Consider the following 27,737-nt stretch of genomic DNA (forward strand, 5'->3'; position numbering starts at 1 on the left):
AGAAGTATTGTGTTTACAACTGCATTGTTGAGTGCATTTTGCAAACAATGAGCAGTGACGAAGAAGAAATTTTAAGTGTTGTTAGTGTAGGTAAAAGTAGTAATAGTAACAGTGAATTCGCTGCATAATTTTGTTATTTTAACATTTCAAATTTGTAGCAAAATGTAAATGTAATTTATAAATTACACTGAGGACGAAATGCATAGTAACTGGCACAATGAAAGTCAACATGAGGCAGTGTTAACAGTTCTTTGGTCTGGTTACAGAGTAATTTATAAATTATCTTTACTACTTTATTTGTATTCGTATCAGGGTTGGCAAAAACCATGGTTTTTATTGAAAAAACCAAAAAAAAACGTTTTTTTTAAACCGGTGTTTTTTTTATTTAAACCAGGTTTGTTGGTTTAATTAATTTGCTCTATGTATTTATATTACATATGGACAGAAATAAGTTTGTTTCGTCTTGCTGTTATTAAGCAACAACAGGGTTATGCTGGAAGGGGTCTTGTAAGCTTAAAGCGGGATCCAAACAGCTTCCCGGCTTACATCCGAGAGAAATTTTCCTCCATTCGAACTCGAAACCAGGACTAACTCGCCACAAATGCAATGAGTCTGCCGACTCACTCACAAAAGACTCCTGATAAAAATAGGTTGTACTGATCTTTACATACTTGTTAATATAATTGTCAAGAGCCATTTCAGGACAAAAATATAGATAGTTGCACAAGTGAAACCATTATACAGAATTACATATACCTCGGGGAACTCCCGCGTTAGCCATTGGAAAAATCATGTTGTTACTTTAAATGCAAAGCTAATCCTGTTATTGCTTTGCATGTAAAATCTAAGGTCAACGTATCATAATCAGTACGCTAAAACTGATGTATTAAATTCCAAATTTAGTATGTAGATATCATTCAATAAAATTAAAACGAAGTCCAATCCAAGCTAATGTTGGAAGCTACGTAGGCAGTCGATAAATTTTGCCAATGTCTATCAATACATTTAGGCAACCTTTGCTTCTTTATAAAACAAGCATTCAGGCAAGCAAAAACATACAATTTGGCTTCGTTTCGTATGTATAGGCTTAACATCGTTATGTAATACCGAGGTTATAAAGAAAACTTTCGCTTTACAGTGACATCCAAACCACTAGTTGGTTTACAAATGAAAGAAGGGTTGTGGTTCGACCGATAATTGAACATGGGACACCTTGATTAAACAGTGAAAAGGAGATAAAACTAATGCAGATGGTTTGATATGTGGAAACGTCACCATGAACTTTACACGATTTAAAGCATTTTTCGTTCTTTTATCTTTTTGGTTTAAACCAGTTTTTTTTTTTTTTTTTTTTTTTTTTGAAAAAACCAGTTGGTTTAAAACAGCCAACCCTGATTCCTATTATTACTAACTTTTACATTGCATTTGCGTCTATTAACTGAAAATAGTACCTATATTATGAAAATAAGCCATTATTATGACATATAGAATAGTATATGAAAAGGTTAATATAGCATGTTTTCAGCATATATTTTATTTCATTCGTATAGTTTCTCTTCTATTTTCCAGTGCCCGAAATAATTCCTGATAATCCAGAAGGAGATTTTTGATTGACTATAACTTTCGAAATTGAGTCCCGAATGACAACTAACATAGACCATGAGAGGTTCCAAATATGACTTTTTTCGCACGTTTTTCTGCAAAAAAATGTAGACCAGGAAGCTGTTAACCTTTATTCTGTGAAGTCCTGAAATCGCTGCATAATGAGAAAAGCCAGAGACCTTTCTCCGCGTAAAGTAGAAATTATCAAAACACTTCAGGTAGAAAGAAGATATACATAACGGCAAATCGCTAGTAGAATTGGCATAGGGCAAAAATCTGTGAGTAGAATCTTTGTTGCAATGAGCAAGAAGCAAACGAATCAAATAAATACGGTTGGGATGTGTGGGGAAAAACCAAAGCTATCGCTAAGAGATATCAAAGAACTAAAAAGATTGGCTCTGGGAAAAAGAAACGCACCTTCTAGAGATTCAAGTATAAAAATGACTGAGCATGGTGCAGACATTTCTCCTAAAAGTATTCGAAGGATTCTTTGTACCGAGGGAATAAAAACATTCAAGACAAGAAAGATAGTAAAAAATTTCTGCAATCATGGCAAAGAAGGGTCTGGAATAAACACGAGGCCTAGAATGTTGGACTTCTGATGATTCGACAATAGTGTGTTTCAGTGATGAATCATGTATCTTCGTGTCTGATGAATGTAGACAATATGTACGACCTGGGAAGGAATTAAATTTGGAATGTCTCCCAAAAACCATGAAGGATCGTACTTCAGTCATGATCTGGGATGTGATGTCTTTCTTCGGGCCTGGGAGACTGATAATAGAGGGAACAATAATGCAAAAGGAATTCCTGCAAGTTCTTCAAGAAGAACTGCTTTCCAGTTTGCTTTGATGACGCACACTTCACCTTTATGCATGACATAGTGTCATACCACCGGGCCAAAGCTCTGACAAAATTCTTCCAGGACAACGAAATAAGTGTTCTTCCGTGGTCGAAAACTTTTGTAAGTCCTTTTGAAAACCTCTGGCGTTTCATGAAGGAAAAGCTAAAGAAGAAGCATATTACAACCAATCATCAATTGATCGAGAACATCAACGATTTGTGGTATCATGATGCTGAATTGAAGTCAAAATGTACAAAACTCATATAGAACATACCAAAAGAATAAAAGACTTAATAATGAATAAGAGATTTCATACGAAATATTAATCTTTGTGTGAGAGATCATTTTCTTTTAAATATTCTATTTCATTTTTTGTTTCCAATGTGAATATATACCAGTATAGTAATTATATCTGAATGTCACATACGCATTTGTTTTATTGATATTGAAAAGCGTGTGCCACACCTACTAGAAATTAGGATAGAGTTATAAAGTAGCAATTTGGACTAAGTTCGAACGCGTTTTCTCACGTAATATTGTAAGAACAGTAAAATATTCAGAAACTGAATGTTGAGTCTAATAATTTGAACACGTTTGTAATATGGAGTTCAATAACTATCAAATATGTCTTAAACTTCTTGCATATCGTCACACGTTTCTACACTGCCATTTTCGTTTGAACGTTCCACAGTTTTAAGAAAAACGCAAGCACGTAACGAAGTAAGTTTCGAGTAGTATCGGACAACAAGTTTAGCAATAATACGCTAGTGTCGCCACTGTACCATACTTCTAGAGACATCTACTGAACAAAATACGAACTTCGATAAGGTAAAACAAAACACCTGCAGCCAGAAGTAACTCGGAATAAAAATGTAGGATCAAACTTTCACACATAACTTAAATTAGGATAAGTCCTTAAGGGTATCTGCCGTAGTGGTATATGCAAAGTGGTATATGCCGTAGTGGTATATGCAAAAAATATTATAAAAAGGCAACTATGTTAAGACTGCATACAAAATTCCTGAAACGAAATTAACTTGGAATCTAAAAACCCTTCTTTGATGAATTGCGTCTACGCAACCAGTCTCGATCAGATATTGAAAAACTAATATCAAATATCTTACCTGCTGACACAAAATTTAAGTAATATCTCAAAGTTTGTCCATTATATAACCAGCAATTTCCAGTTCCTCCACACGTCATTCCCCAAACAAGGCACGATAAATCTGTTAAAAAAAAAAATCGCATATTAAAATCTGAAACAGACTAAAAATTCAGAGATGTTTGAAGATAGTACATATATGATTGATTTCTTTCGATACTAAACTCAATTAGATATTAATCCTTCAGCAAGTTATATATGAAAGTGACTATGTTTATGAGTTAATAACTCTTGAACAAGTCAACCGTTTTGGATCAAATTTTCAACATAGATGAGGTTCGGGAATTCAATCTTTACTTTGACAGTGCAAAACTTAATGGAGTGGGTTTGGGGAAGATATATGAAAATGATAGAAAATGACTGATATTAGTGTCGAATCCATAGTTTTCGGCGTGGCTGAGATAAATAGTGACGTTTCCGATACTGTTAAATCAAAATTTAGCCCCACAACTAAGGGGAAAGGGCAGTGTTTCTTCCAGACATGCTTTGTGTGGGGGGAGGGGGGAACTTGCGCCCTCGGAGCTGTGAGAGAGCCCACCGGAGGAGACCAAAATAATAGGTCTATAATACGGTAAGAAATGGAATAGCACCAGCAGTGCCCCCAGGAATACTAAGTGTGCCCCCCGGAACATTTTTCGTGTAAGAAACACTGGGTCAAACGGGAGGGGAGATATATAAAAATAATGGAAAATGACCGATATCAGAGAGGGTCTCAGTTATAGTAAAAAGATACTGACTAGTGGAACATATTACTAATTTTTGTTATTTTAACCCGGCGGTAATTGACACTAGTGCCTCATAATAATGAAATGTAGAATAATGGGAAGGGTGAGGAATTGTGACGACTTCTGCCGCCTGGGAGAGTTGTCAACTAAGAAAAATAAAATTACCAGCTCCTGCTGCTAATCCTCAAAACACATAAACAATAATTTAATTTTAGACCTTGAAGTATATAGTTGAGCCTGACAAAAATATTATCCTGCTGGTAAAATACCACCCAGTTGGCACTTTTGTATATTACCAAATCATTCATTACCGTATCTACACTTTCCTAACGTTGCATTATTCGGAAATAAAGAAGAAAGTTAAACACAACACAGGGATATTTTTCTTTCCTAAGTACTGAGTGACAGTTCCATCTCAACAATGTGAAACCGAATTTCTAAGGAAAGCATCAGCAAAGAACATGTTAGGGGGATGCGGTGGCTCAGTGGTAGAGCGTTCACCTCCGATGCTTAGGGTCAGTAGTTCGATCCCAGCTCGCGCCGTGTGGACTTTGTGGTGGACAAACACCGTGCTCGTGGGTTTTCTCGGGGTTTTCCCGTTTCCTCCCACTTTCTTCATTCCATCATTTCACTCATTTCTCATTATCACCGTCTCGTTTAGCCTAACCGGCATAATCGTGGGACGTTAAACTTAAAGATTTCATTTCATTTCAAATAACATGTTTTCAAATTTAGTGAATAAGTTGGAGACAACAATAAGCGTTGTTGTTATTCGTACAGAAGGAACCATTTCTGCCTCAATAATTGGAATGAACATTTCAGACATCTTCCCTGTTTGTTATGTTTTCATTTGTTTGACATGTTTTTATTCGTTGGAGTTTAGAGACTGTTTTAAGCAACTTTGCTATATGAGGCACAGATCTAAGATGACATCCAAATCACCATAATGATCTCAAGACTCTCCTCCCAGAAATCAATCAACTCTACTCAATATTGTACCATCTCTTATGGTTAAAATAGTTGATGTGCTGGCTTGTGAATCCGAAGGTAAGTTTCGTTGCCATTAGAAAATGGGGTTTCACTTGGACTATTTGTTACGGATCACGTATCCTAAGCGTTTTCAAAGTACCCCTCTGTATCAATCTCCTGATGACTATCTTCAGGACATTCCTCAGAAGATAAAACTCCTTCTTCTGTAAGTAACTCAGATACAACTGCTCCAAAGTTACTATTTTCTGGACTCATTAAAACTTCAGTGTTCATTTTTCTTGAATATACTTCCACTGACTAGCTGACACACGTTGAAACCAACAGCAAATTACACTCACATGTAATAATCTAACACTACACGTAACTTGCCACGAAATAGAGTATTTCCTTATCCTATTAAAATTATTAATGAAAGAATATTATTATTAGCAAGAAGGTTTATATATACGTCTATAATCTCCGTAACTTATAGCAAAAGGCTATACACAGAAAATGACAACAAATACAATTAGTTCTCTTTATAGCCAAGTAGATAGCTACGTTTTCGTTTGATAGACGAGTTCTATGATGTAAATTAAGTTAATTCAACAATGCAATTTATGAAAGATCCATAAAAACTAAAGTCTAGATTTATACGACAATAAAATGCATTTATCTAACAACGTTTATGTATATTTTTTCTACCATTACAAAGAATTATTTCTTGTTGTTTCTGAGAGACCCCTGATATGGAAACTTGGAGTATTGATAGAAAATTACAGAAATCTTGAAAATTGTTGTTAGCACAAGGCTAAAATTACGTAAGAAACAGAAACCCAATTAGATATTAGATATCACGAAAGATAAAAATTTGATGCAGATTTAGTATACCACAAGGCACTTTAATTATCTCTATGGGATCTCTCAGAGCCCACATATATTTTCCAGGCTTAAGCTTTCCTCTGGAGCAAAACCCACTAAAAACTACAGCAATTTCCGAGGAACTCTCTTTTCATTCGTGCACAAATTTACACTATTATTATTATCAGTGGCGTATTTACGATTTTGTTTCAGGGGGCTTTGCCTGTAAATGTGAAAATTCTGCAAGATATTTCATATATTTTACTATAGTAAATAAGATTTCGGGGGGACTTAAGCCCGGAAGCCCCCCTAAATACGTCACTGATTATTATTGATAATAACATCCTTGTAAGTGATAGACGAAACTTTTCCACAATACTTAAAAATAGATCCAGTCAGTGCCGGAACCAGGGGGGCGATTCCCCCAGAATAGGAAACTTTTATTTTGTATAAAAATAAAACCCATCCCAGAGTCTGGAGCTCTTAAAAGTAGCTCTAAGTAGCAATATTACAACCCACCGCCCCCCTAGAAATCCGTCCTGGATCCGCCCCTGGATCAAGTCTTCGTCTATTATCACAACCAGCTAGGTGTGTTCGTACTGCCTTCTGCCTTTTTCCTCGTCTACGCCCCGCTGTACTTACATTTACTAAGGATGATGATTAAGCAAATTTTATGTGTCTATTGGATACAGCTAAAGTATGTATTGTGTACTGTAATATGTAGTAGTTACAGCTATAATATGTAGTGGTAGCCTGCAAATTAAAAAAAAAATCAAAATCTGAGAGTTAAGCTACTTTCGAGGGGGCGCAACACAAACCATGATATAACTCCTTGCTATGTGGAAAAAGTGTGAAATATTTACCTAATAGAGCTCCGTACATAATTGGACCTGGGATAAACGCTAATCCACACAACAATACTTCTGTGAATCCAATTGAAACAGCTTTGTCACTTGGGTCTACACATCTAAAAGAGAAAATAAAATTATAAATCAAATTTCTTGCATTGCAATGGTGGTAGTCTAAGTAGAATTGAGGCTGGATAGACGGCCGAGTCAGCAAAAAATTATCTTGTTTTCCTAGAAATCGATGTCATTTCCTGGAATTGGGAGGCAAGTTTCGACAAGCCTTTAGTTGCTATGTTCATAGCCTTTTACGGGTAGTACAGAAGCGCGTGGGAAAATTTTGGTTTATTTGAATCCCCGTTACCCCCTACTCCTCTTTAGTTGCTATGTACATATCCTTTTACGGTTACCACAGAAGCCCGTGGGAAAATGTTGGTTTGCTGTTGCTATGCTCATAGTCTTAGACGCCTACCAGATGTAAAAAGCAAGATAAAACATGAATATTTCGTGTTCTTGTCGTTTATTGGCTAATAATTTGAATCCCCAAACCCCCCACCCCTCCTGCGAAGAGCGTAAGCGGAACGTATGTGTTTGTGTAGATCATTCTGTTAGCAGCTGTTGCAAAGGAAGAAACGTCAAAAATTTAAAGATGTCATCGTCAATGAGTTTATTAGATAAGCTTAATAAGCCATCAATGGTACCCTTTACAAAAATGCGAGATTTGGAGATTGGAGTACCATTTCGTATTGTAAACTGTGAGATAATTACAACGGTATATGGTAGGAAGGCCTGTGTGACATTTGAAGGAGGTGAAAAAGTGATTTTACCTGGACGTTGTACTGAAAAATTGGAAGCAGATAATGGTGCATTATTAACGTATTTACAAAGTGGGAATGTCTGTTTAATATATAAAGGAATGAAGATTAATGTATCTGGACGTAACATGCACGATCTTGAATTTACTGAGCTGGTTTACTCATCGTAAGTGTATGGTGACATGTACAAACAAGATGAAACATGAATTTTCCTCTTCGCCCCACCTCTTCATGCATGCGCAGTCATCTGTATGCATAGTGTCGTTATTCTGTGCTGACCAGCGACTGGAGTAACATGTCTTTGAGTGCTTGTGCGTCAACTATGGATACCAAGAAAGAGTACTTGTTAAATGTTGAATATGGCCTTAATTCAATGAAAACCAAATTAATTTGTATCGGACTGGATAGTGATACATTTGAACCAGTGATTCGTGTTGGCAAAGGACTTGTGTTTGGAGTGGAGTTAAATTTGGCAGAGTGGGAGAAACTTGTACATTTAACCCCATTTGTTACGGACTATTTAAATTCTCAAGTGGAAATTACATTTATAAAATCTCTTGGTCGAAAAAACGAACTGGTGGTACGAAAACTAATGGGTGAAAAATTAGTGATGTTAGAGAAGAAAGGAACACTTCATGCTCCTCGAAACACTGTGTACTTATCTTCAAGTGATTGGCTTTATTTCTTGGAAATATTACCGTGTATTGAACATGCTGTGAAAAACAGTAAAGTTTGTAGTGTTGTGCTACGTGAATATTTTGACTTGTGTACAGATACTATTCGTAATCATGTACAATTACAGTGTCTTACATGCAGAGGACTTGCCGGAATCCATACCTGTGTAGATGAACAGAGTATTATTAATGGTATGAACATCAGTTTTCCAAGTGTCTCTCTTGATAAGAACAGTGATGTGAACATTGATGGTGAACGATTAAAATTGGAAACGAAAGTATTTTGCAAACAAAAACTTATAGATTCAATTATGGCTGATTTATTTGATAGTGTATCGACACAGCCATGGTGGGGGGAAACCGAAACTCATCCTTCGGAGGGTATCAATGAAGTGAACGACTCTTCATAAAGAAGAAGAAAGTTAATTTGTTTTTTCATGTATACGAAACAACGTAATATCAAATGTAATAAAATATATATATATAGTGGAAAGTGAAATGTTTTATTTGTGTGTGTGTGTTTTGTGTTCGTTTCATACACCTCAATATGATAGGATTTTAAAGTTTTTTATAAGAAAAAAATCCTAACATATTTTTTTCCTCGTATATTATAAGTGATACGTATAATAATAATAATAATAATCATAATGAATTCAAATTCTTGAAATGAATGTTAAAATAAAAATTAGTATTTGAAATTATTATTATTATACAACTTTGTCTTAAGTATGCTAGGACTTTTTTTTTAATTTTAAAAAAAGGAACTAAAATAATTAATATTAAAATTTTAAAAAACAAAAGTCCTATCATAATAATAATAATAATATTGAATTCACATACTTGATTTAATTTACGAAAGAATAACTGATTAAGTATTTGAATTCATTATTATTATTATTATGTAGTTATATGATTACATCATTGAATTAAAAATCAGTTTTAGAATCTTTTTTTTTAAATTCTTTAATTCAATGACTTAAAAATATGTTTTATGATATGTGTATTTAATTACATAGCTGATCATAAAACATATTTATTTATTAGGAAACGGAGAAAATAAGAAATAAAACATTTTTTACAAAGAGAAAAAATAATACAAAGTGTTTATTGTTGATGAAAATATTTACACAATTAAAACGACGGTAAGTATAGTACATTTTAAAAAGAACGTTAGATTTTGTTTCCATTGTTCACGTGTTGATAACTTCACATCTGCCATATACTGTTCACTGATGATACTACTGCTGTTGATGTTGGTGATGAAACGTAGATAGAAGTCAATGTGTACATTGAAGATGATGTCCATACACACGATGACGATCTTTTACTCTCTGAAATGAAAAAAATTGAAAAACAAACTTAAAATTTATTTTATCTATAATCATGAACAAATAATAATACATACAAACACATTATAATAAAGAAGAAGAAGAAAAGGCTACCTGCAATAATATGAAAAGAAAGTAATCAAAACAAACGAAGAAGAAGAATGAAGACATGGTTACCTGTAAAAGTAAATACAGCAAACGACGATCATTTTTTTCTGGAGTTGATGAGAAAGTGTAATGAAATTCATTTAAGGACTTTCCTTTAGCTTTGAAGCATAGGAAAAGATATGAATAATGCCCACATAGGGATGATTTTACACTTTGAATTTGTTTATTATTAAATGTATAAGAAGTGGAATTTCTACGTAGAAATTGAATGTGATGCATTACATATGGAGGAAATCCAAATGTATCGAAGTAGTGGGCACGGCCATCAGTATGAATATATACGGAAATCCAGTGTGTGCCAAGTTTGTTCGAGGGATCTGTATTTATGATGATAGCTGCAGGTAGTGGAACATGTGCTGGTAATTCATTGGCTGCATATACGCCAACGAAATGATTGTGAAATAAAGAATTTGTTTGCAAAGCATTCAATAAATCTAGTGTAGAGGACATCATGTATAAAAATGCAGACATGTACATATATGATATGATATTTAAATAACGTACCTTTAAAAATCCATGATGATGTTCCTCTGATGATCCACTTCTAAGAGAGATTGGAATTCTCCATACACAATGCAGGAGATAGGTGCTGGTAGAGGCTTCGTAAAATGAACTTCCAGACGAACACACCCATGACGTATAAGATTCCAATGCTGCACAGCGCTGGCTTCTCCATCTTGAGTAATGTCGAAAACAAAGATAGTGTATCCTTGAGGAAAGTCAAGGCGAGGAATATTGTTGCCATGATTGGAAAAGTGAATGCCTGATCCACAGAATAAGGTATGGTATGAGGAAACATAGAGGTTGTTTTCGAAAATTGGTTGTAATGGTTTTGAAGGTACAGGTTTTCCATCAATGTATAGAGAGAAGAAATTGATGTCAAAATGTTTGAAATGAAATGGATTTGAAGTTATTGTTCCTGTATAGGCATCATTTTGTGTAAACGCCACAATCACTCGTGTTGGTAATACTCCCATAAATAAATTATCAATTGTTTTTGATTGAAGATCCTTTGGAATGACGAATGACTTCATTTGCACTCTTGTGAGAGGATATTTGGCTGTTGTTGATTGTAGAAGCTTGTTATGTGCTAGTTTTATTGTAGGACTAACATTAATCTTTTTAATATGTAAAGCAGCGTCTAAAATGTTCACTTTAGCCTCAACAGACGCATCACTAGCGATGAGACAAAAGTTTGGCTTTGCAGGAATTAACTTGAGACGTAATTCTACTCCTTGGATTAAAAATTTATCTTGATTAAAAATATCACAATGAAGATGTCCAAGCATGTCGAATTTTGCACTTTTTTTTGTTAATTCATAACGTTGTTGAAATCCTTTATTACCACTAGATGTTGCATCCATATGTCCAGCAGTATCTTGAAACCAGAATGCACATTGAAGATGAGTATTTTTAGCAGAATCATCATAATTTAACAGTTTTTCAATGTATGATCGATATGGATGATTATGAGATGGAAATGAAATCAGTTTGTTATTTAAATACACTTCCACTTCGCTGAACATAGAATTTAAAAAGTCATTAATAGGAGCCACAGCTTTATCACTTTCACCAAATGCTGATCCATCAGGCTTAACGATTTGAGCTTCGATGTAAAGAAGAGTATGTGGTAGATCTATGTATTCATCACTTGTTCCTGGGATGACAAACTCTATAGGAGCATTATCAGCTAGTGAACTGATTGGTTTGTATGTAACAACATGATTATCCAATATACTGGTTTGCGTTGGTTTTGTAGAAAAAATATCTAGTTCACTTTTTACACACTCGCAGGATTGATGATGTAAGAAAGCCATAATGGTGATGATTTAATCAAAGATATCGTGTGATAACTTCCTCTTCTTATAAGACTGATTTTTCTTTGTTTTCTGTGTACGTTTCCTCTTGCCCTTCTTCTTCTTGCGCTTGATGATGTGTAATGGTGAAGGGTTAAAGATGGAATGATGTGTAATTCTTCTTTTCCTTCGTTGATATCCAGATCCTAGCATAGATTTCAGTTTATTTTTTGCTTTGTCTTGCAAGACGGATCTCGCTTCACCCATTCGTTGATGAAAGGATTCGTTAATAGGTTGATTGTCGATGATGACATCAGTAATAACGTTTGCTCCAGATTTTAATAATTCCTTTCCTACTGTTTTAGCTCCTTGTTTTACTAGTGGCATGACAGAACGAAATAATCCTCCAAGGAAACTTCCAATACCATGTCCAACTTGATAAGGGGAGCCAACATAAACGTTTCCAGTTCCAGAAAGAGCTTGTTTTTGATAATATTGTAAATATGGATTATTCATATTTGTCGATGTTGACGCACTGGTCGAAAATGTAGTTTAACGCATACAGTTCCGAAAGTGAATGCCAGTGGAGAGCCTGTACTATCTCTTATATCTATTTTGATGTGTTCAAAATGCATCTTCTCTATAGGCACATAATGTGGAGGATTAAAAATTTCTATAACACTACTTCCAAATGTATGATTCACAGGATTCATATTTATGATACGTAATAATGGTGCTACTGTATCTCCAACAAATACAGATTGAATTATATCACAATACACATACATTGTAGATGGAAGTCCTAAACGTAAATTTGGAATGCTTTGGCCTTGTTGCATATCCTTTAAATCAACGCTTGGATCAAACCCCAACATCGCACTAACACTTGGTGATAATGCAACGTCTACATCTATGTCTTTATGAAGACGTCGTATAAAACAGGTATTACTCTCACGAGTATAAGAAATATGTAAATTTGTGAATCTGTTGTACGTATTTATTATCTTTATCAGTTCTGATATGTCAGTGTAATAACGTACAGGAATAGTTATAAATTTCCATTCATCACTTTTTGCAGGTTTGTAAAAAATTTTATTATTTTCGTCATTAATATTTAATATTGAATGAGGATAATGAATTTCAACAATAGCCACTTCCCACTTTTCATGGAATTCCATTCTTTGATGAAGTTTCGTAGTGTATGATGTTAAGGTGTTGTCAGGAAAATATTCCATAGAACTATTACTGGGAAGCGTAACGTAAAAATCTCCATCAGGTTCCATTGTACTTCTCGATCTTCTTTACGGATGATGCAGGTATCCAGGAATCGAAAGAAGAAGGATATCCTTTCCAATGAACAAGATATTCTTTTCTGCTGCCTTTTCTTCTTGTACGTATGATTTTATCTATGTAAAATGTCTTTGATAACGTCACAGGTTGTAATTCCTCTCTGTAAAATAATCCATCCAGTGGTTCCTTGTTTAAATCTTCAATTTCATAAACAGGTGGATCTCTTGGTATTATCTTCTTCACTCTAAATATTTCCCAAGTCCAATTTTGCATATATCCTTTATCAAATGTACGTTTAGTTTTACTAATTCGTACTGTATCACCAATCTTAAGATGTTTTGAGAATTTTGGATTCTTCTTCTTCTTCTTCTTTATTTTATTATCATATTGATTATGCCATACTTGTAATAGGTTATTTTGAGAAACATTTGCAGGTGACATCTTTATACTTGAATGATAACCTTCATTGTATGATTTCACAAGAAGAGGTAATACATTTAAATAATTATACGTTTGATACTTTGTAAAATACTTCCACATTTTTTCTTTTAGAGTTCTGTTAAAACGTTCTACAATACTAGCTTTTATATCAGGATTTTTAGTTGTAATATGTTTTATTTTGTTGTGCACTAAGTACTTCTGTATTGTTTTATTAGTAAACTCACTTCCTTTATCTGTTCGGAATGTAATTGGTTTTCTGTCTTTGAACACAATTTGCAATGCTTTTAAGACATCATTTGTACTTTTAGATTTTAATGGCACAGCCCATGCATATCGACTGAACACATCTATCACTGTAAGAATATAACGATATCCATCATTAAATTTATGAAGAGATTGAAGATCATTAATATCACTTTCCCACTCATCATCAATGTTATTCACTACATAGAAATCTCTTTTAAAACGATGACGTACAGGTTTGTGTAACGTATATGTTGTTTGTTGCAGTAACCATCTTCTTATATAATGTATAGGAATTTTCTTCTTTGTAGCTATCCACAATTTTTTAACAGTTGAAAACGAGGCAGGATGTGAAGGGTTGTAGTAAATCTTGCTTAACTGTTTGTTTACGGTTTCCACCTTGACCATACTGGTCGTTTACAGGCACGTTTCCTTTTCCTTATAGGAGATATTACTTTTTCCTTTTCTTCTTCTTCTTCTGCTTCTTCGTCGTCTTCTGCAAACGATTTCAGAGGTATTTTTTCCCTTGACGATGATGCTGTTGGCGATGCTTTAGTTCGTCGTAAAATATATGACAAACGTTTTGGATTTCCAATAAGTTCTTGAGGTGTGTTATTAGAAGATAAATAATTACAAAATTTCTCCCATCCCGGTGGATTTGTGTGTTTCCGGGGTCGCGACACATCAGAAATTAAATCTACAATGTGAGATCCTTCTAGTTTATCACCTCTGATGTAAACAGTTCCTTTATTATCCCACGTGATATTATCATCATGTTTCATTCTATGTAGTAGTAATTCAGCTCTTTTACGAAACATTTTGGGTATAGATAATAATATTTCTTCTTCTACTTCAGGCTTCTCTGATTTAGTTGACGTAATTGAAAGTGTCACAGGTTCTTCTTGTTTTCGTATTAAATGTAAATATTTTTGAAGAATATTGTTATACTGATTCCACTTTTCTTCATCACTAAGCGATGATAACTGTAAAATCTCTTGCATTTCTTGATCCAAATTAGATTCACGTTTCTCCAGGGCTGATGATGATGATGATGTTGGTGTTTGTATACGATTCAGAACTTCAGGTGGAACTAAAATCATCTTCTTTGCGTGTTCCATTGTACTAACGGAATAGTAAACTTGATAATGCACCAGTTAAAATAGGAGCTAATAATGCCGGTAGGAATCCACCCTGCTGCTGTACTAATAAATGCTTCTTCTTCTTTTGGATGGAGTTTCCTTTCTTCACAAGATATCGAAGCGTCCTCTTGTATCGCTTTAATCTTGCTTTCTGTGTCTTTGTAAGAGGTACATTCCCTTTTAATACATTATAACAACATTCACAAATACTTCGAATCACTGAAGAGTCTGCATTGGCCAGTATAGCTTTACGTAATTTAGGATTTGCTTTGCTCAGCGTACGAAGAAGATCTCCGTGTTTTACTCTTGGAGACATATTGTCAGAATGAAGAAACACAGTTTAAAACAAACATTATAAACACATCTTCTTCTTCTATTTCGATGGAACATAAACGTAATGATAAATATCATCAGGAAAGATATTTGTTTGAAAACGAAGTTCATCTGGCGTATCCTGTTTTAAATCAATAAAGAAATATCCATATGGTAACTTTGTTGCGTCGTTGAAACTTTCTTGAAGAAATTTTGGATTCTCAGGAGTTAATTGATAACTCAAATGTTTAATTTGTGATTTATCTCTTGGATTTTTAAATAATACGAGATAAGAACAATTCAAACTCATATCTCTGCTTCCTTTTCCCTGATGAAATATGTTTTGTGTAATAAATAGTACACTAAGATTTCTATGATGAGAACCCTTTGTAAAGAAATCAACTATATTGCGGTTCACTTCACACATTTGATCATCAATAATAATAAGATGTGGTCCAGTTTCAGGTAAAAAGTCTTTTGTTCGAGGTAATCCTTCAATAAATTGTACTTTTGTCGAAATTTCTCTGTATGCATTTTGCCATTCTGCATAGTACCAATAAATATGACGAAACGATGTATTAACCATACGTGATAATTTGGACAGGAAACGTATTACAAAGGAAGTTTTTCCACATCCACTTGGTCCGGCAACAATACATGAAAAGGGGTGTTTCCACGTCGTGTCCATGTTAAAGAATATGATCATTCTTTCTTCATACGTATATTTATAAAGGGCCTTATTACATTTCTCTTCTTCTTTTGTTGGAAGTAGTGTAGCCATATGGAAGAGTATCATATGAATTTGGAATTCTACGTCGTTTAATATAATTTATCTTATAAATTTTTGTTTCGGGCATGCTGACGATAGTATGGTCTTTCCTGCGGCAAATTTTTTTCTCATTGGTAATTTTTACTTCAGTAGGACGAAATTCTTCCTCTTCTTCTGCATCCTCTTCACTATCTACTATCATTTTCTTCATTACATCAAAATTTAGGTGTTTTGAAGATTCATAGTTTAATGAAAAGCCCCGTATCTTGCATACTTGAAACTCCTTCTTCGTGCTGGGATCAAAAATACGTAAGCTGTAATTCTTCGGGCCCGCCGATACATATTCTGAAATATAGGCTTCTTTACCATATTCGAGGACTTCATTTGTTAAATCGCCTAAAAAGTCACCAGTTGGAATTGTACTTTCACCAGGTTTTTGCGTATAAATGACGGAATCAGTATCAAAATATAATACTCTTTCTTGTAGTTGATCTAAATATTTGTACAATTCTAATCTTGCTTGTGCTGTTGTGTATGCGGCTATGACAACATTTACTGTTGGTAGTGAAACAGGAACGTCATCGGTGTATTGCCAATATACATATAACATGTCATCATTTACTGGAAATATTTGATGAACATCTATATCATGAGATGTTAATTTTTCATATAATTCCTTGGGTTCATTAATAATGCTGACATGACCCATGTTCTCACGTTGACCAAATTTTCCCCAAAATGAATTTAGCATTAATTTAGCTAAACTTCTAAGTGCTGGATTATGTTTAATTTTGTTCTCATCGAGACGTATTCCTTCCTTTTCATAAAATTGCTGAATGTACTTCTTCTTTAATTCATCTGTTTCACACCATGACGGCCATCCACTAGCTTCTGTTTTTGCTTTCAGGAAGGTGTTTATGTATTCTGCAAATAAGCCACCACTTTTTGTTTTTTCATCATATTGAACAACGTCATATGCCCATATTTCATGAATATCTATTATTTTATATCCTTTTTCTAATGCCTTTCTTACTTCATCTGCTACCCATGTTCCATGTAGCACTCGGTCTTCATCGTTGTGATTACAAGGTGCTTGGATTAATTCATCACAACATGTACGGCAGAGTGGAAACATCAATCTATCATTTGATTTATAAGGGAGGACAGGATGAAACAGTTGTTTTGGAGGCAAAATACTGAGCTTAACTAATCCTTCTACTTCTTCAATGGTGGGAATATTTGAATCTCCAGGCAGGTAGATAGTAGGATGACGAATTGGAAACTTCTTAGTCTTAGAGATAAATGGGTACAATGAAATAACATCTTTGTATTTTATGGTTTCTCCTTCAGATTCTTGTGCTTTATGATACAGACGTATGGCATTCACACGTCCTCCATAAAAAGCGTCACGAGGTTTTAGTGATGTTTTCTTTGTATACGGATGATTACTAACATACTTCTTCATCTCTTCATTTCCTGCCAATTGTTTTTTAAATTCACAACCCCATATTTCATGCACTTCACAGCCAAAATCTTTTAATTTTTGGATTTTCTTCTTTGTTGCTTCATATCGAAATTCCATGGTATCTGTAGCATTGTTATAGATGGGTTTATCTCTGTCGTTAGGGTAGCAGTAGATACAACCATGTGTGAAATCGCCTTCATACTCCCAGACGTGTATTCTTCCTGTGTTGGGATCTGTCCATACACCATCTACTTTCATTGATGCTATTCGTTTTTCCTTACTACGTGCAGCATTGGTAATTTGGATGTTTCTGGTTTTTTCTTCCCAAGCTATCCATTGTACTGCTTCAACTGATTGTACATCTCTCCATCGATATCCGTTCTTTGGTATGATACCAATTGTATTTTCCTTTAAGAAATTTCTACGATATACCAAATTACATGCACTGGCAATTGTAATACATTCAAGTAAGGGATTGACATTAGTTTCAGATTCAAATGTATTCATAAATGAAATACAGGCTTGACGTAATACTTCGACATCCTGTACACAATACTTGATGAGTTCTTCTTTCATTTTAAATGTGTCGTTTTGATGTTCGGTATACCATTGGAGAAACTTGCGTCTTTCGTCTACTTTCATAGTATCTGCTCCATAATATTTAATGTCTGGAAGCGGCCCTTCATAGGTTTGGTTCTCACGTCGATTAAAGAAGTGTGGGAAATATCCTTTGAACGATTGAAGCCCAAATGCACCACTTAATTTACTTAAGGGCATAGGAAGAAAGCTTAGTGAATCGATGAAGGTTATGTTTCCTATTTTAAGAGAGAGAATTTTTGCTCCATTCATGATTACTTCTGGAGTCCAATTCATCTTCTCAACCATGGTCTTAATGATGAAATGTGCGTCATATCCCTTTGAGTTATGGGCAACACAGATTACTGATTTAATGTTTGGTCGACGTTGTTGAAGATGTTTTAGAAAATCTTCTATTACATTTTCTCCGTCAAAAATATTTTCTCGCTTTCCACAAATGACACAACCATTCTTGATGTTGTTATCTTCATAACACTGGTAACATACATGTTGACTAACCAAGACATTAGGTATGTGTTCATATATGTTTGCGTCCTCGTCTTCTATTTTCGTATCTTGTGTGCATTCAATATCATAAAACAGAATCATAGCTTTCTTCTCCATGATGATTTTTTCATTGGCTTTTTTCGATTTTCTTCTTTCATTCACTTTCATGTAACACTCATGATTGGGTGGTACTATAGCATAGCAAATGTTGCAATAAGTTTCTCCACATACGTGAGAACCTTTCTCTTTTACTACATAAATTTTCAAACACTGGGCACAACATTTCACAATGGAACATAAAGGCTTTCCATTTTGATACGGAGCTGACTTGTGATAGTCATAGCATGACTGTCCATAAAATTCTCGATTACAATCATTGCAAGTAATATGGGTTTCTTTAAAATCACATGGTGGCTTCTGATGACAACGAAAACATACAGCTGTACAATGTTTCAAATGTGCATGCTTGTTTTCATATTTCTTATGACAGCTTTCGCAATAATAACTACAGCTAAAACATGATGTCAAGCTTTCAATGACGTTGTAATGGTTATCTACAAAGATTAAGTTTAAAGGTGTTCTTTCATTATCACTTGGTGGTGCTTCAAACATGACATCACTTCCTGAAAAGCCCCTATACACTGTAATTTTATAATCCTTTAAATATTCCTGAAATTTACGTATTTCAGGAATTCCACCACCATGACTAAGATCTACATCGGCAGCTTCACACAGATCTTCTGCTTCTTTTTCTATGATATATTTACTTTGATGTTTTACATATCTATTATATTCAGTTTGATTTCTTCCCTTGTATTTTTTCAGTCCTATGGCAACGACGATTGCATGTGCTAAACATCTTGTGCCTTTATTCTTAATTGTGATAATACCACGTTTTGCCTTTACATATTCTTCAGTATTCATAACATGTTGTTTTAATCCACCTTGTCCTCTTGGCATACGTACATGATGAAAATTCACGATGCAATCTTCATTTATAAGAAAAGCCGCATTACTTTGCAGTACTTTCTCATAACTTATCCATAGAACTTCTGCTGAGAGATTTCTTGCTTCTCTAAATGACAGCCAAAATGGTCGGTGTCCTTCTCTCTCATTTGTAATTGTTATTCCTACGTAATCATGCTGGTCCACATTACGTAGCAAATAATCTATTAGTGCCCGTAGACTTGCTTCAATTGCCGTAAAAGGGTTTTCATCTGCACGCACGGGGGCTAGACGGAATCGTAGCATTCTACCCTCCATATTGTATCTTCTGTATTGTCTTCTTCGTTCTTCTATTATACGAAATCTATTGTGTCCATCATTACGGTTGTTATTTCCGAATCCTACTTGTATATTTGAATTTCGTTGTGCTTGAAATACGACTAGCAACTCGTCCATTCTTTTTTCTATGTCGTCTAAATCGACTTCCATTTCTTCCTGTTCTGCACTAGCCTCTGCTAATATTTCCATAATTGAGGGATATATTACTTCTTCTTCTTCTTTTCTGGGATCGGGAAACAAATTGTTAATCCAATTTTCTAGTTCATTCGTGTAAAACTTATCATCTTCTTCTTCTATCTTCATCTCTTCCTTGTTGTAATCCTCTCCTATTATTTGGGAAAACGTGAAATTTAGCAGCTCTTCTTCTTCATTTCTCCTTTCTTCGACGTCTTCTTCTGTTCCTTCTTGTAACCACTTTATAATTTCTTTAATACGGCCTGATGCTTCTTCTGTTATCGTTCTATTGCTAGCACTGTTCAATATTTGTAATAGTTCTTCTTCATCATATTCTTCTTCTTTTTCTACTGGAATTTGAATTTCATTAGTTTCTCTTTCTCTTTCTTCTTCTTCTTCTTCTGTTGCTGATGCTGTTGCTGTTGCTGCTTCTTCTATTCTTTCTTCTCCGTCTTCTTCTTCTTGCATTTTTTCATGATGATCTATTTCCATTTCTTCTTTTGCGTCTTCTTCTTCTTCTTCTTCTTCTTGCATTTCTTCTTCTTCTTCTTCTTCTTCTATCCCGATTATGGCATTTATTTCACTTAAAAGAACTTGCGTTTCGTTATTTACGCCCACTACCTCTTCTTCTTCTTCTTCAATGTCATTAATGAAGACCGTAATCTCCTTCAGTAAATCTTGCGTACTCTCTTTTGCCATTTTTCTTCCTCAGATGTATATACGTAATGCAATATGTGTAAACGGTATATGAATATGATATATAATAGGATATATAAATCTTATTTAAATGGAATATATATATATGTATATAAATATTTTGAAAGGATATATAAGTGTTTAAAAGAATATACGAATAAGTAAAATGTAATATATAAGTAATTAAAAAGGAATAATAATAATAATATCAACGGGAATAGGAAAAAGGATTACACTTATCTTTATTTGTATGCAACCTAAAATAAAAAAGAAATGAATTTTGTTACTTATAAATCAATATATATTAGATATATAAATATATACTATACAAGACAGAACTTTATGATGTCAATGAAATAATCTCTCATCATACCTTTTAAATATTTTTAACTTTTCTTCCTATTCCATGGGATGAGGAGTGAAACAAATGTATGCTCACAATCTCTTTCAAATGTATTGACTAATGAAGATATGTAGATTACACGGCCTTTTATACTTATTCTGTTTTAGAATTTTATCGTTAATTTTAGTGAACGCGAAATCCGTATTTCCTCCTCCTCCTCTCTACCCGTCTTTCTTTTATACTGTCATTAATTTTAGCGACCACAAATTCAATGCTATCTTCTTTACAACTTAACGAAAAGATGCTATTGACTTTCCCCGGAAAACCGTTCCTACATGTGTCTTATTCATATGCTCCCCTTAACATGTGAATGAGGGAGGGAAGACATTTTAAACTAAAAGATTTCATCTCTTTTTCTTACGTGATACAGCGTTCATCTTTAGTGCACGGGAAGTCACAAATTGGAATCCTGTCACGATATGGAATCAACACTAGGAAAACTATGGAATCGATACTAATATTGTTTATTTTATATTATTTTTACGTGTAAGAATACCACCCCCGGGAGCCCACAACTTTTTTACCCCTTAGATGTCATGTTACTGATTTCAAAGTGTCTTTATTGAATACAACACCTTCGAAAACTATAGAATCGATACTAATGTTGTTTATTTTACGTGTATGAATATCACCCCCGGGAGCTCAACACTTTTTACCCCTTAGATGTCATGTTACTGATTTCAAAGTGTCTTTATTGAATACAACACCTTCGAAAACTATAGAATCGATACTAATGTTGTTTATTTTACGTGTATGAATATCACCCCCGGGAGCTCAACACTTTTTACCCCTTAGATGTCACGTTACTGATTTCAAAGTGTCTTTATTGAATACAACACCTTCGAAAACTATGGAATCGGTACTAATATTGTTTATTTTAAAATATTTTACATGTATGAATATTACCCCCCAGGGAGACCCCGTGAGCTCACCACTTTTTTTACCCCTTAGATGGCATATTACTATTTTCAAAGTGTCTTTATTGAATACAGCACCTTCGAAAACTATGGAATCGGTACTAATATTGTTTATTTTAAAATATTTTACGTGTATGAATATTACCCCCAGGGAGCCCCCTCGACAAGTGAACTTTATGTTAGATAATATTATTACATGAGTACTGTACTTTGAACTAAGGGGACTCGGTGAATCAATGGTAAAGCGTTCACTTGTGATGCGATAGGAGGCCTTGGTGATTTAGTGCCCACGTCTCATATAGCCTCGATGCTGAAAGGGACGCTATGACAATATAGATGAAAGAATTTTTACAAGTACTAGGGGGGCCTCGGTGAATCAATGGTAAAGCGTTCACTTGTGATGCGATAGGGGGCCTTGGTGATTTAGTGTCCACGTCTCATATAGCCTCGCTGCTGAAAGGGACGCTATGACAATATAGATGAAAGTATTTTACAAGTACTTATTGTCTTTTCGAGTGCAAAATAATACGCGTTCAATACTACACAGAGGCTTGTAGTATTTGAGCTCCGTCGCCCAAAGCTTGGACCTCTCCCAACAAAAAATTTCTTAATGCACGCCTGTGTACATAGCTAGTATACGAATTCTATGACGGGAATCTGAGCATTTTAGAAGAAATGATGATAATAATAGGGAATATTTTAACTACTTTCGTCCTTTTAAAGTAATATCACATACAGCTTAGACTATAATATGGAGAAAACTGTATAAAGTTCAACTTCCTAGATCAACTTAAAGAAATGGAGAAATGTTCTCTTATTTGAGAATAGACAATTGTTTTAACTTGAAGATTTGTGCCCCATGATGAAATCGGGGGGTGCTGTGGATCAGTGGTAAAGCGTTCACCTTCTGTGATTGGGGTCCCTGGTTCGATCCTAACTCTTACCGTGTGAACTTTGTGGTGCATATAGCCTCGCTGCTGAACGGAACGTTAAACTCAAAAATCAATCAACATCATGTGTACATAGGTAACGACATCCGAGATGTATAAGCAACACTAGTTTTGTCAAGTATTAGATCTCAAACACTGTTTTAATATTACCTAAAACACACACACACACACACACATACATATCTTCGCTTCGTGTTGTCTGAAACCATGACCTAAGATAATGTTGACGCGACAGCTGGAGAATAACATTGAAATACAAAACATGTTCTGTTATCTTATTTTTCTGCTCTTTGCAAGTAGACATTGCAGATACAGAAACTCTCTCTCAGTTCGTTGACTTATGTATGTGTATTTAACGTTAGGTTTCACTCTTATTAACATTAGAAAATTATGAAATTAACTTCAGTGCCTCAGTGGTAGAGTGTTCACCGCTGGTGCATGAGGTCCCGTGTTCAATACAGAAACTCTCTCTCAGTTCGTTGACTTATGTATGTGTATTTAACGTTAGATTTCACTCTTATTAACATTAGAAAATTATGAAATTAACTTGAGTGCCTCAGTGGTAGAGTGTTTACCTCTGGTGCATGAGGTCCCGTGTTCAAATCACATGTCTTTTTTCTATATACTTGTCATTAATTTTAGTGACCACAAATCCCCTGCTTCCTTTACAACTTAACGAAAAGATGCTATTGACTGTCCCCGGAAAACCGTCCTTATCATTTCATTTTTACGTTCCAGAGGGCACGGTGGACTCAGTGGTAGAGCGTTCACCTAAAGTGCTTGGGTCCATGATTCGATCCCAGTTCGTGCCCTATGAACTTTGTGGTGGACAAACATCGTATGCGTGGATTTCCCTTCGGAGTTCACCAGTTTCCTTCCACTTTCTTCATTACATCATTTCATTCATTTTTTCATTATCACCTCTCCTTCATTAGCCTAGTAGACGTAACCGTAGGACGTAAAACTCGGTGGACAAACACCGTGTACGTGAATTTAATGCAACATTTCATTCATTCATTTCTCATTACCATCGTCCCGGCTGGAGCTCATGTGATTCTGATTCCACGTTAATCATTAGGTCAACGTCTCATATAGCCTCACTGCTGAAAGGGACGCTAAACTAAAATCAACTCAACTCAACAACTCATCATCACCGCCTGCATTAGCATAGCCGACATAACTGTAAGACGTAAAACTTAGTGGTTCAGATTCCACGTTAATCAGTAGGTCCACGTCTCATATAGCCTCGCTGCTGAAAGGGACGCTGAACTAAAATCAACTCAACTCATTACCATCGCCTCCATTAGCATAGCCGACATAGAAAGACAGACAGACCTTGTTGGCTTTATTGTTGGACGTAAAACTCTTCATTGTTTAAAAGATTTCATTTACAGACAGAAAGACAGACGTATACATCATATTATCAAAATTAAAATACCAAGTCTGCAGACACTTCTTGCGTCAATTGCAATGCGAGCCAGAAAACATTCAAGAATTCCATCTTATCATTTTTCTTAGAAGCCTCATAGAAGTTCACTTATCTGTTTTTAACTAGGGCAGTCTTGTTATCTCGTTGTAGTACGTATCATCAAAACATTTGAGAATAGCATCTTATCTGTTGCTCTTGAAACTAAACCATTTTAAGATGTAGTTCAATGTACTAACAAAACAGAGGAAGAAAGAGACTAACAAAACAGACATTCACATATGTGTCTGTGTTTTTTTTTTAAAAACGGAACTTTGAATAAATACACTTGTTCTTTCAACTGCCTTTATAACTAAATGAAGAAAGAACATATATATTTTACTTACCTATTTTAATAAGAACGAGCGGTATCACAAAACACACATACACTTCAGTTTTAGGTTGAAAACACAATCAATTGATAGGATTTATTCGTAAGAACTTAAAGCACAAAACACTCACTACAGTTTAAGCTGAAAACACAATCAATTGGCAGGTTTCAATCGTGGTAACTGAAAGGACTCTGATGAAGATCCGGTAGACGTTCAAGAGTCTTTACGGGAGGGGCGGGGCTTGGGAATTCAAATTAGCTAACCAATACAAGACGACTAGAAAAGGCATGTTTTTTCATGAACCTATAGCTGATGGTAACCCTAAAAGGCATGTTTCATCTTGTTTCTAGCAACATGATGTTCTCAAAGGCTATGAACATAACAACTAAACAGGAAGTGATATCGATTTACTTATCATAGCAGACATCGTCATGTGAATATTCATATAACATACTTCACACCCTACGTTTTAAACAATATGATATGCTATGAGAAGTTTCCATTATTAGAATTTGTTCAATCATTGGAATCCATTCGCAGGAGGTCTGGGGAAAGGAGTGTATAGGTATGTGTTTCGTTATGAGACTTATATCTGGTTTCATGTCTCACGTCTTTAAAAAATTGTGAAATACAATATTTACCTTAGCAACTAAGCCAATTTCGTGAGAAGCTTTGATCATTTGACTATCACGTCTTCTACAGACACTTTGTGGGAATAGGGCCAAGGGGCTAATCAACACGATTTTGCATGAGTATGTGTTTCGTTATGAGACTCATATAGTGTGTCTCATCTCACGCTTTAAAAAAAAAAAAAATCATGACATATAATATTTACCTTAGCAACTAAGACCAATTTCATACAATCTGCTGAGAAGCTTCGATCATTTGAATATCATGTTTTCAGTTCATAATCTACAGTCATCTCGTGGGAATAGGATCAAGGGGCTAAATCGCTTATACTCTTTGGCTTTCCAGGAGGAGTAGGGGGTAACGGGGATTCAAATAAACCAAAATTTTCCCACGCGCTTCTGTACTACCCGTAAAAGGCTATGAACATAGCAACTAAAGGCTTGTCGAAACTTGCCTCCCAATTCCAGGAAATGACATCGATTTCTAGGAAAACAAGATAATTTTTTGCTGACTCGGCCGTCTATCCAGCCTCAATTCTACTGTCTACCATTTTGTTTTATAAAATCAACCAGTTCCCTTTCTTAAAGTACTTTTTGGTGGTCAACGATCTCACTGCAGTTTGGAATATAGGTCTGAAGAATATATACACTAGTCCTATTTTGACAAAATTCCTGAGTGCCAGTCTATAAGAATGATAGAGGGACGTGGTGAACAGACCATAACTTTTTCTTCGCAGGACTCGAAATAATGGTTTAGTAAGAATTAGTAAAAGGTATTGTTTGTCCGCAATTTTTTTAAATTAGTGATCTTCATTTAAATAAAAAAAATAACTTAAATCCAGGAAAGTTATTATATTTTCTTCATTTCTAGATTCAAAGAATCTTCAAAGAATCTCAAATGGAAAAGAGCGTCACTAAACTTTGAGAAAGTAGTTGTTGCGTATTTTAAGTGAAATGCAAAATTTGTGCTTGGAATGGTTCTAAAAAGAAAGAAATGTTGAAAATTGTATGGTAGTATAGTAAACCCTTTGCAAACGGACTTCAAAATATTTTTTATCAAACGGAGAATTTTCGATATTTTACAAGAAAGACGTAAAAGAAACAAGTTGTAAGTTTTATTATTATTATTATTATTTAAACACTTTTGTGAAAACAACAAAACTTGCTCTTCAACAGATTTATTAGATCTACTTGTTCAACTCACAATAATTATTCTAACATTTCGATTTTTTTTTCTTAAATGCCTTTTTCGGAAGGAAAAATATTACGGCATTGTATTTAAACATACTGTAAGTTAGCTTACTGACAATGAATAATGTATAAATTTAATTGATGGAAAATATCTTTAAAATTTAATATATCTTTCTCTGTATTGGAAAATACACAGTGCATCAAATTGGAACTTTGTATCTTGCCGGGAGCTAAGAGAAGGTGTTCTTTATTAATTCACTATGCTGGTTATGAAAATGAAATCAGAAATGTTCCATCAGGAACCAATTTTCCTGGATAAGATATGTCACATATACCGTTTAGCCTATATTGCATACAGTTAGTGATACATTTTAATTCATAAAAAAATCAAAGTAGCACCTTGTCCGACACGTGAAAAAGACTCGCTTGCAGTACAGAAGGAACATATAGATGGACAAAGTACAGATCATGTACCATAATTCATTTGCTGTTACATAACATTAAGAAAAAACGAACATGAAATCTACAAAACAGCGTGAAATGTACTTAGCAGCTAAAAACTTTTTCTGGAAATTTTCTACTTATGGGTGGATGGTGAAACTTCTTATAGGAAATTCTAGCAGTAATCTGCCAAAAGGTTTGGTGACCATCTTCCCTTATGTCGTCTTTGCATGGTACAGATATTTTGGTGAAATCGCTCACCATGATCTCCACTGACATTTCTGAGATTATGGGGGGGAAATAAAAATGCGAATGTAGGAAAAAAATTTGAGGGACATGTTGCACCCATTAGATTTGTAAACATTCAACATGTGTTCTGTCAGTTCTCTGTAGTATTCAGATCTGGTATTACACAAGAAATTATTGCACACATCTTTGAAGGCAAGCCAAGCTGCCTTCTCAGTATTTGCCAGCAACTCATCAAAGATACTGTCTTTAATCAGGTTACGAATCTGAGGTCTGATGAAAATACCTTCTTTAATTTTTGCTGCACTAATTGCAGGAAATTTGGATATTAGAAATTGAAAACCTCTGCCATCTTTGACCATTGCTTTCACAAAATTCTTCATGAAGCCCAATTTCAGATGTAACGGCGGTAACAACACATTGTCTTTGTCAGCAACGGGGTTTTACGCAACATTTTTTTTTCCCACCAGGATTGAAG

At 34.7% G+C, this 27,737-nt stretch overlaps 2 protein-coding genes across 2 annotated transcripts in view; both read right to left on the reverse strand.

Annotated features, from left to right (window-relative positions):
* Positions 1-27,737, reverse strand: part of LOC145683649 (solute carrier organic anion transporter family member 74D-like) — a 498,670-nt gene that overhangs the window by 15,468 nt on the left and 455,465 nt on the right. The window contains exons 11-12 of the mRNA XM_081754989.1: positions 7,027-7,130; positions 3,571-3,672 (exon numbers count right to left, since the gene is read on the reverse strand). Coding sequence (XP_081611115.1) covers positions 3,571-3,672; positions 7,027-7,130 — 206 coding nt within the window. The remainder of the gene's footprint in view (positions 1-3,570; positions 3,673-7,026; positions 7,131-27,737) is intronic.
* On the reverse strand, positions 9,710-12,393 carry LOC145683650 (uncharacterized protein F54H12.2-like). Its single transcript, XM_081754990.1, has 2 exons — positions 10,498-12,393; positions 9,710-9,828 (listed from the first exon to the last, which is right to left on the reverse strand). Exon 1 carries the CDS (start codon positions 11,808-11,810, stop codon positions 10,500-10,502), a length of 1,311 nt encoding a protein of 436 aa, XP_081611116.1. The 5' UTR covers positions 11,811-12,393; the 3' UTR covers positions 9,710-9,828; positions 10,498-10,499.

The sequence above is a fragment of the Thermobia domestica genome, chromosome 4, assembly GCF_964235325.1.
Source record: "Thermobia domestica chromosome 4, izTheDome1.hap1.1, whole genome shotgun sequence".
Taxonomy (NCBI): Eukaryota; Metazoa; Arthropoda; class Insecta; order Zygentoma; family Lepismatidae; genus Thermobia; species Thermobia domestica.

What these genes read in the sequence shown, in the direction of transcription:
- LOC145683650 (XM_081754990.1), bottom strand. Translation starts at nt 11,810, where the DNA reads ATGGCTTTCTTACATCATCAATCCTGCGAGTGTGTAAAAAGTGAACTA.